The 16,401-nt window shown below is 38.1% G+C and overlaps 2 protein-coding genes across 3 annotated transcripts in view; one reads left to right on the top strand and one right to left on the bottom strand.

The window, feature by feature from the left end:
• The window catches only part of LOC143902901 (uncharacterized), a 230,816-nt gene that overhangs the window by 212,956 nt on the left and 1,459 nt on the right, over positions 1-16,401 (top strand). Inside the window, exon 4 of the mRNA XM_077416133.1 lies at positions 15,185-15,396. Within this exon, the coding sequence (XP_077272259.1) occupies positions 15,185-15,396 (212 nt within the window). The remainder of the gene's footprint in view (positions 1-15,184; positions 15,397-16,401) is intronic.
• Ten-a (Teneurin-a transmembrane protein) overlaps positions 1-16,401 on the bottom strand; it is a 450,404-nt gene that overhangs the window by 432,566 nt on the left and 1,437 nt on the right. The window lies entirely within an intron of this gene.

Below are 16,401 nucleotides of genomic sequence, written 5' to 3'. Positions count from 1 at the left end.
AAACGGGAATCCCTTCGTCAAACCACCATAGTTCATTACCATTACAGTTAGTATGAATCGATGTTGACGCTGGTATCGTGCGAAGTGAGACATGCAGCAGATATGAACTCCGGTACAACGATGACACGACGATATCGAGGCATACGTCTTCTCGCAAATTCATCGTGCCACGCGCGACAAGATTAATGACCGGAAAAGAGTATGGGTTGTGCGAATTCACACTCGATAAAATTTGCAACGCCCCGCCGCCGCGCCGTCCCATTTGTACGACATTCACTCTCTCTTTGCCTTTCCTTCCCTCCTACCTCTCCCCTCTCTCTCTCTCTCTCTCTCTTTCTCTCCCTCTGAAAATATAACGTCCTCAGAGTTCTCCTGTAAATATGCGTATTGGAAATGTCCTCCCACACATCCAACGTCCGTCCGTTCCATTTCAACCGAAGAATCGACGCGAGCGCGTCGGGACGCCTCGTGCAAATCGCAAATTTGAAAGCACTTTTCCGACGGCACGTAGATACCTACGGCCGCGTATGTATTTCCGCATCGCCCCCATTTACGTGCGACTACTGCGCGACGCGGTGCTTCTCAAGATTTGCAGCAGCAAACGGCAGCAAGAAGATGAACCCAGCTTTATGCGGCGCAATATCGATAAGTTTCCGCGCGCCGGGAATGTGATTGAAATTTTACGCTTAATACGAACGGTCAAGCGAAAGCACGTGTGAAATTCTGTATTGATTATTAATTTTTCCAACTGCGCCGCAGGCGTTACTTTTTGAACATAATATTGTCATGATAATAGAGGCACTGAAATTAATTGCAAAATTCGCTGTCGTCCGTGTCACGCTTGTTATGTAAATTTATTGCTTTTATATCAGATAATTTATTTCTTTAACCTTTCGCGGTTATAAAGCTAGAATATTTGAATTTTCCGAATGATAATGAAAAGAAATAGTTTATTCTCTACAATTTATCATGTTTATAATTATCTTAAGAGAAAACTCAGAGATACGCTTTGAGAATCATAAGAGTTAGAATGTACATATGCTAGCGGTAGTAATGAAATTGCATGTGACCATCATGCAAAGGATAATTGCTGGAGACGTTTGCGTGCATGGAGATCCATATATGATTTGAAAACTTTACTTTCAAAGTGCTATATGCAACGTATTAGGTATAGTGCCATATAATCCGGGAAGTTATGAAAGTTCGTGCAAGATCGGGGGCTATCATTCGATGATTCAACCATACCTTTATACGAATACCAACGCATTTCGAGTTAAATGGCGCTACTAACAAAATAGTTTGCACCTTATTCGGCACGAGTCTCGATGCCTGCACAATCCTCTCAAGTTATGCTCATCCATACTGCCGGGAAAACTTTTTAACGGCTCGCGGAACTGTGCCTCTCGAGCTTTCATGAGAAATCTAATAGCGCTAGCGTATAATCGAGCTAGTTCTAGACGCGTGCGGAAGACAATATCCAAGAGCTTGAGAGTTGTAACTGATTATTACTACCATTAAATAGAATTGGAATATGGCAGTTACTACAAGTGTTCATATAATACTTGAAGGAATTCAATAATTTCTAGAAAACTGATGAGGATCAAATTTTTAGTTGAGATATCCAAGAAAATGTTTAGTACATCTTATTATCGTTAAGACATTAAAAAATTGAAGACAAGTTAGCGATACGTTTCGTTTGTTTTTAATGTTCATATAAGGTGGTTGTCAGAATCAGTTGCCGGTAGCAATCCAATCATTCTATTAGAGAATAATAATACATGCGTATATTGTTAGAGATAGACCTGCCGGCAGTTCTCCGTCAATTCGTTTGGGAAAGCTTCCAACATTGAACAAAGGACATATCGTTTTGCGAAAGCACTCGATAACGGACAAAGGATCCCACGAATAGCATAGATATCGAATGAATGAATACATTGCGAATTGTTGTGTCGCGATTGAAGTGTGATCGTACATAAATTAAGATAATCGACGAACTAAGCGACTTATGCACGAATCCTTTCCCCGTCACATAATTATATAAGCAGCAAGACGAGATAATAATTATAATTTATACTCGCGTCTTCAAATAAATCGCGAATTAAATAAAAATATTTAAAGCTCACCGCGGGGTAAAATTATGGGTCAATATCGTCGCAATCACGTGGTTGAAATATAGAAGAAATCATTGAACACAGGGATAGATCTTCCATTAAAGAAAATTACCATATGATAGGTACGCGATCAAGCCAATATATACCCTCAAATATCCAGCATTCAATCGTCATTCATTTCATCTTATCTTATTTTCAATAGAAGACTCTTTCTGCTTTTCTCCACGTCACCTCTCCGAGATTAAATGTAAAAGAGGGAGGATCCCGTATATACTTCTTTATTTGCACTCCGCGCGTTACTCTAGGTTGCAGAGCGGCGGATTCATGCGATCAAATATGGGATATTTGCGCCTTCGAGTGCGGATATTCGCTTTGATTTCGCGTTATCGACGTCAGCTCATCGATCCGTGAATTCATTTGCTCGTAAAGATTTTATTATTCCGTCGAGCCGCGCGAGAAACGATAAAAAGGTTTTTTCCTCTACGGGATTTAGTGGCGTCCCTTTTCTGTCTCTGATGACGTATTATAACTTCGATGAGGAACTAAAATGAAAAACCGCAACGGTATCAAACTCAGATGTTATAATTGTTCTTTTTAATACGTATATATATCTTAATATTGCCATAAATCGAACCAGTTAGTAAATATTACATAATTAATAATCAATTAAGCTTTTAAACAACTTGTAAATTCACGTAAATTTAAAATACTTTTGTATGTTTCAAAGTATATTTTAATTGTAATTGTTTTTAATTATTTTTAATATAAAATTTTTCTATACACAATTTACATAATTAAACTTATACCTACATCATATTTTTTATTACGTAATATTTTACGTGAATTTAGCATGCGAAGATGTGACACAATTGTCACTTTAGTTTTTACAACGAAATAGTCAATAAAATTTTAATTATTTCTAGATCTAAGCCATTATATCGTTCGGCATACTTTAATACAAACGAGATTCTTGATAATGCGATTGAAACGCGAACGCGTTTCTGTATGTACACTAGGCAAATCGCACTTTTGTACAGCTTTTCGTACTACGGAAAACAAAATTTACATATAACGCTGGCTTAATATAATAAATTAAAATGCGCTTATATACGGCGAGATTGGTATTAATTAAAACTCTGAGATTTGCATTGATTATAATGTGCCACTAATTGAAAGCGACTTATCTGCACGTTGTATTAAAATGTAAATCAAATCTCCAGCGTCATGAGCATTCATGCTCGTGCCAATAAGCAAGAGCGCACGAGGATGTAATAAAAAACACGTTTACTAAACTATCTCTATACATATTTTTCTTTGTTTTTAATTGAGATATATTATTATATGAGGCAGTATTTATCGGAAATTTTATTGGATATCGATAATGTGCAAACGCCGTATATTATAACTGTACAAGAATAGTATAGATATATCCCATTATCATAATTTTTCATTTTATACCGAAATGATATTCGCAAAATCCACAAACCTGTTCAGGAGAAAGGAGCAAAGATGTAATTTGTCTAATAATTAAACTGCTTTTTGTGAATTTAATCGATCGTATATCAACCTCGCTTTTACACACACACACACACACACATACAGAAATATTTTATCCGATGTACATATCCAGCATATAATCTTTATGTGTTTTTAAGTAAAAACTATATCCTATTTTCGCGTAAATATTTCAGCGCAATTAGACCGCGATCAATCACCTACTCTTTCATTTAATCGATAACTTTCTATCGCCATTCTTAACGCTCGCTGCTTCAATTATGAAAGATTCTCCACTGGGCTGTCACGATACGAAATCACGCGAGACTTGACGAGTCATAAATTTCATAAGTCGACGATAATCATATCAACATTCATAATATCTAGAACAGCAGATCTGACATTAAACTGAAAGTTTCACCGCGCGCACCCGGACGACCCTCAAGCTGCTGCGAAAGAGAGAATCCGCGCAACCGACCGAGAAGATATAATCCTTCTGTCGCGAGGAAAGTCAAGTCGAGTCGGACGAAGTCAAATCCCGCGCCGGCACCTATACTCCACGTCGCGCGTCGGTCCCCGACCAGCTAAGGGAAAAGCAAAGATTGGGTTCTGTGTATACTATATGGAAACTTCGGACACTACGCATATGTGAATATCATCGCCAGACACCCGCACCGGGCACCGATATATTGTGCGCTCTCACGGGTTTTAGTTAAATGCCTCCGCAAATACGGAGAGTAAGCACGTGCATTCGATGTGCTTCAGTGACATTTCTCCGAGGAGCGAGCGCTCGTTCGTGGACTTTAAGGTGGCATGGCAACGCACCCGAGTTCGCACATAAAAGATCCTCCGCAGCTTCCACTATAGTCCGACGAAAGACGAAGCGGTAACAGAGAAGCGATTCCTCAGTGTAAAATGGATATTTTGCTATTAGTTAACTGATTTTTTCATTTAGTGTTTTTCAGTCACGGCAAACTGTAGGTAAATATGCTTGTTATAAATTTTTAATTTTATTCACACATTACATTTTTCTTCAATTTTATTTTATATTATTTACTTTTAGTGCCATTTTTCTGAAAATTACCCGATATTTTTATAAATATTATTTCTAAACTAGTATATATTTTGAGTAATACTATTTATAATAAGGGAAGATGTAATGGATGCTGTTTTTCAATTCTGATCGATACATCTTTGATTCTTTTCATATTTTATACATCAGCATTTTAGTCCTGGTCCTGAACTATCATCACTATATATATGTAAATATCATAATAAGAACACTCGTATTCAACAGAGGCATTTGCGAAACGCGAAATGTGAAAGATCAGTTTTTATTGCATATCGTTACAATTTTACAAATCCGGCACACACGCACCATTCATGAAAGGAAATTGCACGTATTTTTTGCACATAATTCGACAGGTGCGCTAAAAAACAAGTATGTGAAAAACACGTGTAGTACACATGTTTTGAAATATGATACGTCGTCATCGAAAAATGCGCGCGCGCAAGCTAGTCGACTCTTCCATTAATCCATTAGATCGAATTCACGGGTCGATATGATCATCAATATCTCCGCACAAAAATATCGCAGAGAGATGATTTAGGTCTCATTCGAAAAAGCTAAACTTCTATAGCACTTTCAACGAGTGCGAAATCGCTTATTTCAATCGACTAATTTTGCGTTATCGATTAATTACGAAAAATAAAACTGATTTCGTGCAGGGATCTTCGTCATGATAGACGTTTTCATGGAGATCGCGGGTCGATATAATTGCTAATATTTTTGCGATATATTAGAAAAATCGCAGCAAGATAAACCTGATCTCTTTCTAAGACTCTAACGCTTCTAACGAGTACAAAATTGCTTATTTGGGTCGACTAGTTCGAGATATGTGAATTATTCACGAAAATAAAATTGTTTTATTGCTTAAATTGGAAGTCATGATATATTCAGATCAATTTCTCTTATTGTTACTAAGTGCCAAATTTATCAAAGCGCATGGCAAGGTATGATTATATTTAATGATATGTTTAACCCTCCGTCTGTATACGTGTTTTTTGCACTCTCGAAGTATATACGTGAGTTTGTCACATTTGACGTTATAATCTCTTCCCTACTTTCAAATATTTTTTAAAAATCTAAAAAAATTCACAAAACATTTGTCTACATTGTAATTGACGATTTTATAATCATTTTAATAAACATCGTTTATTTAATATTTTCTGGCAAGCTTGCAAGTTTTACAGTTACGAGCATATATTATTTTAACTCGGGCATCATAGACGTATACAGATGGAGGGTCAAAGATATATTTAATCCGCTTATCGTTAATCGAGAATTCTGGTTACTTGTTAATCTCAGTGAAGATTATAACATTTTGAAGTCATCTAACTAAGAGATTTTGCTATATTTTAATTAAGACATCTTATAGAATTCAAAAACAATTTGATATCTATTTTTTGAAAGTTTTCATTAATTAATATAATCATTTTTAAAGCAAAAATATATTCATATATTTTTCTTTTAATTATGAAATATGTATTATATATATATATATATATATATATATATATATACAATATATATATATTAGTAATTCTCTATATACATACGATCGTATATAATATATACGTACATACGTATATTATTAAATATTACGTACATATACCTATAAAATTAAATTTGCAATTTTTTTATCATTTTTGTTTAATTAAAACCGACAAAAAAACGGTTAAAGAACGAATTCCTGCCCCAATTTCTATATCTTCTCAAATGCTTTGTAGAAATATACGGTGATATTCACTATGAGAAAACTCAAAATAAAAAAATGAGAAAAGAGAACTTTTTCACGCATATTTATTTTCTCCCATTAAACAGAGAAAAAATTCTCGTATATCCGAAAAAGTTGGCGCACGATGTACTGCCATCATCGCCAGGCAGTCAAGCGTTGTTTTAACTAATGCGCTCTTTTGAACTCCCTGCATTATGGAATAATCTAAGTGACTACTATATTATAGCTTATAATATTTAACGTATATTCATTTGACTACTTTATTAACATCATTGAGAGTTGACGTTTATTTTGACGTCTATATATATATATATAATCATAGATTATACAATGTCAACAAGCAAGTTTGACGCTCCAAGCATCAGAAATTTATTATTCATAATAAGGACGCGTCTAAATTAACGTCCTCATCCGTGAAAACTTATCTCGAATAAACATGGTTTTTCACTCGATATAATAGACAAATAACGGCGTTCTTTAGTTTGCAATCGATAGGAATCAAGATTATAAGAAGAATGAAAACAAACGTTCAGTATATAGCTAGCTGGATTTTATTCTGTCAACAAAGTAAGTTAAGTTGTTTTTTCTTACGATCGGTTGCCTATGAAAAATTCTATCAGAAATCGATCGATAGGACGTCTCAACCAGCCGCCGTTTTGTAATTATGCAAATCGGCTTTCCCATCGTTACCCTCACACATATTTTTTCTCTCCTGAATAGGAATACGCTTTCACAGCCGGTGACCGATAAATCGACATGTTTAAAATCTGTAAAGCTATTTAATATCACGAAAATATGCGTCAATATTTTAACAACTATTCCCAATGAGACTAATCATTTTTATTATAAACATATAATAATTTTTTAAATTCTTATTATTCGTAGTATAAAAGGAAAAAACATTTAAAATATTGAAAATATTTTACATTATTGACACTAAGATCTAACTGCAAGATGCATTGTATTATGTAATCTAATTTATCTGCAAGAAGTTTATGACTCATGCGACTGAGCGCTTTGCAGCATGTCGGCTCAGTATATTTCCAAGGTCATATAACGTGCAAATGCACGTTTGTATGTCGGCACATAATAGAATACTATATGGTAGTAACTTACTGCAGTATAAGGACGGTACGCGCGCCATAACTCGAAACTTCGTTTATTTCGAAGGCGTCCACGGGGAGACGATACGACGGTAGTGTCAGCGATGCGAACCCAACATTTAACTAGATATGGTCGCAACTCAATTTACAGGCACAAGCTTTGCTTAACCCAAGCATTAGGGATACCGAAGTCAATGTACTCGCAGAGACCTTTGAATCAAATATTCCGAATCGTGATGACGGCGGTTAGTTTAATAAATGATTGAGAGCAATCGCGTAATCGGCTCTGCTCGCGTACTGATGTGACATCGGAGCCATTCGATTGTGTTTGACGATGAAACGACCGTTATCATAAAGAGATCACGCACGCCTTGGTAATCCGCACAATCGCCACAATTTACTCGCAAATTCGACTCTATTTGACTTGGCGCCGGTGGTCATCGGCGGGGTTCGATCGCGAGCGAAACAATTGTAATCGATTACTCTGTGTGGGACGTGTATTCTAATGTTAACGGCACGAGACGGCAGTGCCGTGAAAATTTTCGGCGGAATAGGCTATGGACCTAATGCATCCCGCGCGCGAGGCCGGCTCTACGCATATCTCTCGATCAAGCTGGCATAAACGTCGCGCGGCGAAATGCATGCACCGCCGCGCGCATGGTTCAATATAAAGGATTGTTATTTACGGCACGGTTTATATTTCATCGGAATATAATGGAAAATGGACCCGGTGTTAGGGATAACGCATAACTTACCATATACATATATCTTTCGCCTCTATCGCTTTGGCCCGCGCCCAACGCGGCTGCGTTTTGACATTTGTTTGTGGTTGAAATACGCATCTACATACATTTATGTAATTATTCGAACGTTATATTCACATGTTGTCAGCGTTATCCAAAATTCTTAATCCATCCTACGTGAACGTGTCGACACCTCGTATATTTGTAATACCAAATTAATGCCGAAGAAAGCAGAGTCACCGTACTTAAACATGTGACAGCGTAATTTCTCAGTTTTATCTAATAACAGCTGTCTGTTGATAAGAGCGCTTCGTACATATAAAGCATACAAATTGTCAAGTTTAATTAGCATGTTCTAAATTCGGCTTTGATAGCGTAAGTTACTACATGACAAATATTTGTGCTCGATGACAGTAGAAGTGTGGCCCGCGCGCGCGCGAGCGTGAATTATCATACCGTTAAAGTCGAGCAAGATTCATTCATTCTTAATTTCAGTCTCACTTCGTTCCTATGCGTCATAACTTTCCAAACTGCTGGTCCGGAAACGAACAAATATATCTTCCGGCAACAACTAAATGGTCGTAACTTTCTTTCTAAACTTTCCTTCACGCGCAACGTTTACGACCGAAGCTCGCAGAAGCGGGGCAAGCCGCTATACGTATAATCCAATTAATTCGACTTGATATCGCGCTTACGCGCTGGCAAATACGGATCGCGGGGGATGGCGGCCCCCCCCCCGTTAAACGCTATACGTTTTTCGGCAAGGCAGCACAGCGGAACGGGCAATAATCTTAACCACGCGAGAGATACCAGAACGAAATATCCGCGCGCGCGCGCGATAACCGCCAACAGATGTTTCTCGCGTAGTGAAATTTCGCCCACGCCCGTTCTCGGGTCAACGGAACGTCGTTGCATCATAAACGAACTCGTCGGACATCAGAATCTTCGTAGTCAGCTTTCGCTCGCGCCAGAAGATTTTTCAAACGGACGTTCGCCCGCAACTTCAAAGATCGTCCTGTCCAGACGGACAAGTCGTATATACGTGAAACTTTCGCCGACGCAGTTTCCCATCGCTCTTACATGTACCCTCATCTCGAGGGAGAGTAGCCCTATACGTGCGTGAATTTTTACATACGATTCTTCTTACATCGCGGCACCAGAAATGTGCAAAAATGCACGCGCACAATCTCATCGGTCTTTTGGTCTGTGTGAGCAAATATGCCGTGTGAAATTTACTCGCGGTGTATATTAGATGCAGGAGAACTTTTCGCAAATGGATGCGAAAGAGAAAAAATTTTTCGGGTCGCAAGTAGACAGGCTTTTTCGCGCGCGGGGTTCGGAGAAGAAGGAAAGAACTCGCGGGTGCCGCAGAATAGAATGCAACGGAAGGGAAGCCGAAGAAGAAAGAGAAGAGACGGAAAGAGAGTATACGAAAGTGGGCAGGAATTGTTACGGCAGCGGGTTTACGAGGTCCCGGAGGACAGGATGCCAAGCGAAAGGGGGCAAGGAGTGCACGTCGCTCGTTTTCGAAAGGAGAAAAGCGTTATTTTGCTGTGTGTGACTGGAATAACGAGAGTAAGTCTTCGCAAAGTCCGATCCTATCGGGCATTCTAACGTGGCAACGTTAATGCGATTCCTGTTTGCACGATTTTGCGTCGCCGTCTTCAATCTCCCCGTCTCGCGACTGCATCTATGATATTGAATCCATATCGACCTGCGTAGAACGATGCCATTGGTTCATCTCCACCGGCATCTACGCAAAGACTTTTATGTCACGATGGAATGATAGACGTAATTTTCTTGAAAAATGGAACTGCGTCGTCAAGTACTGTATGATAACGTCTGTTTAATTCACATTATCATTACGGGCGGTAATGGAATGTGAATAATGATAGACGTCAAATGACTTCGCATTCGAGACAGCGACGGTTAATTCCAGAATGTTGAGAATGTCTCTTGTATTGTGACTAAATAGACAATTCAGACAGTGTAGTAGATCTCGCTATACGAGTACCGTTTCATTACGTAAACGTTTGCAAACGTCGCGTCGGCTATGTGAATTTGCTGTATCTCTACTTGATATATCGGAATTACCTACTAATAAAAATTTATAATTCATAAAAATTGATATTACGGAAGGTAGCAAAAACATATACATATATTTCCATTAAAAAGAATGATGGTAAAAGTTTATCTTTTTAAATTATTACTTCAACCGGGGGGGGACGTTAAAAGTGAAAATATTTGATTAGTTTATAATTAGTAGATATTACTCAACTGAATACAGAAGTAAACTGATCAATTTCGGCTCCAATACAAACAATAGCTAAATTTGCGATACAGAAGTACAAAAAGTAGCCTAAAGAGCTTTTAGTAATATTGAATATTGCAGGTTCCATGGCAACTCCACAAATATGCCTGGCGCATTTACATTTAATCTCCGGTAAAACCGATGGTTGGTTGGGTAATTACCAAGAATGATTGCCCGTTGTCAATACGTACACAACCCGTTATACCCATTTCAAAAACAAATTTAAAATCGCCCAAAACTGTGAATACTCATTTAAAAACTCTGGCTGATGACGGACATTTCTTACTTCACATTGCCGATTTGTTGAATTGTTGCTGTATTTTAAAAATACTCTGAATTAAATTTATATAGAAAATTAAACAGATTTATTATAACATAGTGGAGCGAAATAATTTATACTCAATACGATCAATCTTTCATGTCCACAATTAATATACACAAATAAAGATGAATTTTCTCTTATATATATTGATGTATAGGTATATGATTTATAATTGTTGCAATATTAATTAAATAAACGGATTATTAGAAATTGTCGAATAATTAATATTGTTTTTTTGCCGTGAAATGCTATTAAAAAACTAATTGCATTGATTCGCATCGTAACAGTTGCGTTACGAAAAATCACTGTGCGCAGTTAGGGAATAATGTCGTTACCCTGTCGAACAGCATTTGCTGGAGAGTCAAGCGGCAAACATTTCGCAAACTCATTTTCCTGTTCTCGCACACTTTTAATGACACACGCGAACGTACTAATATAATTATTGCGACAGTTTCACTCGTTATCCTTGATTGTCCCGTACGACAAATAATAACTGCTTGAAACTGCTATGTATGTCAATAGCTTTAGTGCACAAATTTCAATTGTGATTGACACTTTCACGCTCGTTTAATTAGCCCGTACGCACACGAATAGCAAACATGAATTTCGAATTGGCATTCGCTATATAATAGCGTCAATTAAATTTCCATTCGTATCTTAAGTGAGAAACAACTTTTCACGGTATACAAGGCAACGATATTAGAAAGTTTACTAACGCGAACTCTTGATATTTGCAAATACTGCAAATGCAAATTAATAGCGTGCTGTTTTCACATTCTCTGGGAGCGTCATTACGCTTGACGAATAATGGATCGCCGAAGCGATCGTAAAGGTCGAAAAAATGGACCGAGGTCGCAGAAAATGAGCCCGAAACTTTCACGGCGGATGCAAAAGCAGCGCAGCTTATCGCGTGAATGTTTGTATGGTGATCTATCCTCCACGAAGTCAGAACCTCCACCCCGTTTGGCCTACATACCGAGAGTTATGGCCGCAGCCGTGTCATACAACCGCACGAAGTCTCCGTGAGACATACAAGGAAATAGGAGCATCACCTTCGCCAAGCATTGCAACGGGCGCGGCGGCTGTTATGGAGGTACGGAAACAAGCATCGCTTTCGCGGCTGAAAATATTCCGTGGCAACTATAAAGCTCGATTTCCATTTGTCTGCAATGTATGTATGTATGTATGTATATATGTATATGTATGTTTCGAGATCAGAAATAAAACACAATACTAATAACAGTTTCTCACTGCCCAGAAATATCGCAGTAGTTTTTTATAGGATGTATCGGAGAATACCTGTGTCAGAATGCAAACATTTTCGGTTCTATAATAGTTGAGTGATTTTAACATGCGTTTTTATCACGCCTATTTTAGCAGCGTGGTTGGCGAGGAAATAAATACTCGTGAACCCTAGTACTTACACGTTTAATACTTGTTAGCAGTGCTCGGCTTAAAATGTCGTAGTATGCTAAATACCTATAGTCGTCTCTCATGAGACAGTATATGCGACAGCCTTAATCCATGCACGCTTACTATGTACGTACAATCTTAACGATGAAATATTTTAGTTTGACGGTGCGAATGTGTCCTACATTCAACAGTTCGCGTTCTTGCATGACAGCTATAATAATTTAACGGTCAAAGAACCCAACAATGCTTCATCACGCAAAATTACATTTACACTAATAAGAGAAGTGTTATATGAAAATCTTCATACATATTTATATGCGCATTTAGAGAGAATCTATAAGCTCTAGAAAACTGATAAAAAATTTTCAATGTTATTACTGAGCTTATTAAATAACTGCAAATAAAAAAATAAATTTATAAACGTAAATAACCATGCTTTTCTTTCTTTAGTTATTATTTGATCAAAATTCTTTTTTAGGCATTTATAATCTATTTCACGTAAATCTGTTTAGATATAACATTAATATGCATCTATAATAACCTATAACTATTAAGTTCTTAATCGGTATGGAAATAACGATTATTATAACGACTGCCGCATGCGAAGCATGTAATTTTAAGGAGAGCCAGAAACGAGGACATGCGTTTATATTCACTGGTGGTAGGCGACGAGCGAGCGAATGAGATAATGAGACTTATCGTCTCATTAACAGTCGTACTTGTTTTCAAAGAAAATCTTCGTCCGAGTTTTCTCATTCTACGTACGATCTTCTGTTGTGTTAGAAATGTCCAAAAGTGACAAATGATCCCCTCTGTACACGACGAGTGAAATTTGTAATTTTAGTTAGTCGTCGACAATTAGCGTAATTTCGGTATTTAAAAGACACATTATTTTTTCGCGGCACGTTCCGTCTTATCGCGTGCTCCTCGTCGCTGGAAATGCGGTCATTGTGTACGAGCACGGTTTACCCTAATCGATAAGCCGGGATATTAGCGATATTAGCGCACCTTTCCTTTTTTCCCCCTCGCGGAGGGGACTACCAATCTTTTCCTTCTCCTCCGTGGCAGTTCTACAAAATTTATGATAATTTCCGGTTACACAGTAGCCTTTCGTTCCCAGTTTTCTGTGGGCCATGGTACGGTTATATAATTTCTCGTCGTGTCGCTAATGCGTAGTAATTTTTCGACTTTACTGTGGTAGGCGAGCAATATTGCGATGTAGTTCTGAGAGACGTAATATGTATTTATGATTTTACACAAATTTCAAGTCGATAAATTTGCAAAAATTTACTTTAGAATAATAAAATATTTTATACGTTTACACATATATATCCAGTACATTTTAAAAGATCACGTACGAAGTATAATATAATATTATTTCTCATATCAAAAAATTGAAATTGTTGTAAAAAAGACACGAATTTTTTTGAATATAAAAAAATGTATTAAAAATGTATAAAGGAATAAATAAATGCGAAGGAATAGCCGATCATACGAGTTGTTATCTTTTTCAGCAGAATAGACAATTGCTGGCCGATCGCATTTAAGAATGGTATCAGGTTCTTTAACTACCCAGTATATACTACGTATAAATGTACCCGGAGAACGAGGGCAGCCAGATAGGCAGGGTCTACCAAATAACATACGTACTTATCTGAACCATGCACTTTTCAGTGTGTGACAAGGGGATATGATTTATTGCTTACAAGCTTGCTGCAATGACTGCGGTACGTGTTAAACTGACCACGTTCGTCATTAAAATTAATGGGTATTAGATACTACCCACGATAAACGGAAGGAGAGGCAGAAATGACCGAAAGCGTCGGAAAACTCGATGACCGAGGAAGATGTTAATATCGCAGCCCGATATTTGGCAGGGTTTCACGATAACAGTCATCAAGGAAACAACATGAAATATTGATTTCTCTTATATTTGTATTTTTCGACTTCGAAATAACGGTTTTATATTATAAACCGTATGAGAGTAACTATATGAATTTTTGATGTAATAGATTTACTTTCATAATTTTAAACAGAGGATTTTCTATTGCGTAAAATTGAAAATTTAATTACAAATTATTATTTATGTAATCATCAGCACGCTCCCCGGAGTGTGCGATGGCGACGCGTCCGCAATAAGAGCAGTCATACGTGTTACGCATTTTCATGTGTTCCGTAATTGCTTCTGGTGTCTATTGTGCAGATGAGTGTTAAGTCTGCGGCCCAGCATCCATTAAAGTTAATGGGGATCGGGGATAGCGGAGATAGTCAGGCGTGATACTAAACGCAAAGTGAAATGATGCATCATTCACAAAGAAACAATGCGCGCAATTCAGTGATCGCATTAGAATAATTCATAACGTTACAATGAATTGCGTTACAATGCATTATTATTAAAGCGATCGATATAACATTCCGATTAGGAGTGCCGAAGTTAATGCGCAAGGTATTCAGGGTATTCCAATAAATTCCATCAATTATTCTTTTATATCGACATATCGTAACGTCTCGTTATCAAATTATCGTTGCTTCGTCAAGTCAGTCATCTACAATATTTATACAGCTTAATGTTGCGTGCTTATATTAGTTATTTTTGCCAGAATCTCTTGCAATATGTTCCGAAGCATCGTGTGTGAGAATCTGCTGGCTGAGCATGCAGTAATTGCTTGCTATCAACTACCTTATGGAAATAAATCGTATTACGATAATCGACCCAGTTCACAAAAGCAAGTTAAAAGTAAGATTAGGCCGGGGCGTTATTATCTCCCAATTTCCCTGTTTAAACGCCCCGCTTACGACGCCCTTATCGCGGTGCACGCGACTCAGAATCGCATTACCTGGCAGCGCGCAGAATAACCGCATAAAAATTTCCGTCCTCCTTTTTTCCAGGTTCGACGCGACGAGAGGAAAATGCGCTCGGCGAACGAACGAGCGGGACCCGGGAAATACGTCGGGTGCTCGCCAAACCGCTTCAATCGTCGCCTATCATCGACGTTCTTGCGCGAGGTGCGCGATAGATCGCGTTACCGTAATGACATTTCGCGGCCAGCTTTCGCGGCCGCTGACGGCGAGGAATATGAGGATCGCGGCGAGACAAGACGGTAAGTTAGGCAAATCGATCTGTCGGCGCGCATAACGCACGTTATGATAAGTAGCGCGTTAAAACCCCGCAAGTCTATGCTTTCAGCTTTCAGCATGCATATTTGCATAGGATTCTGCTCGGTTGCGCGCGTATACGCGCGACAGCCAGCCGTGGTACGCGAGCACCACGCCGAACGCTTATATACGTAACTACGCAAAATGACAACGCTTACGTTACGCATACCCGGGATAGCCGAGATACTTAACAATCTGGTATTCCGATTACGATAGTACGCCTATGCACGGCTGGAGCGCGTCTTCGAATGCGTCCGCGGGCAAGACGCGCGCGCTCGCAAGCGGATCGCAGCATGTAGAACGGGCCTGGCGATCCCTAAAGCGATGAGGATCAGACCTCCCCGTTCATCGGCTTGTGACAAGCATGTGACATGAATGCTAATCGACAATCGGATCTGAATCCGCAATCGGAGAGAAATTTATTGGCGTCGTGAATTTTGTAAATACATTCCCCGTGGCAGAAGTAAAGCAGTATTGCGCATTATTAATTACGAGCGAGCGCTGCATTTTATTACAAGTTTTTTTTACCTTGATAAAAATACTGCGTTACGTCGTGTTCAATGTAAGATTAAAACTTGTCGTTCTTATCAAAGATCATCGACGACAAATCGAACAGTCACTTTGTCAATGAAATGGATTTTTACTCTTTGACTTAAATTGTAGCTTGTTCGCAGTTTGAGAAATAATTCATAAAGTAATATCGTTCGAGCAAAAGTGTTTGATCAAAGACGTAAAAAAGTTTCATTAAAACTTCTTTGATCGCTGGAACAAGTAAAAAGAAGTACGCTGCCAATTATGTACTACAGTTACGCAATGACCTACTGATTATGAAGAATAAAACGTTGTTATTATACGCAACGGAAGTAATTGATTAAATTTATACGAAAGTATTGCCTTTATTAAAAGTTATAGGCATTTATTTTTTTTTTTTTAATTTGCGTTCAAAACAA

The sequence above is a fragment of the Temnothorax americanus genome, unplaced genomic scaffold (assembly GCF_048541705.1).
Source record: "Temnothorax americanus isolate GAGA-0224 unplaced genomic scaffold, ASM4854170v1 Scaffold41, whole genome shotgun sequence".
NCBI lineage: Eukaryota > Metazoa > Arthropoda > Insecta > Hymenoptera > Formicidae > Temnothorax > Temnothorax americanus.
The sequence above is the reverse complement of the archived record's forward strand: the minus strand, read 5'-3'. Positions and strand labels throughout refer to the sequence as shown.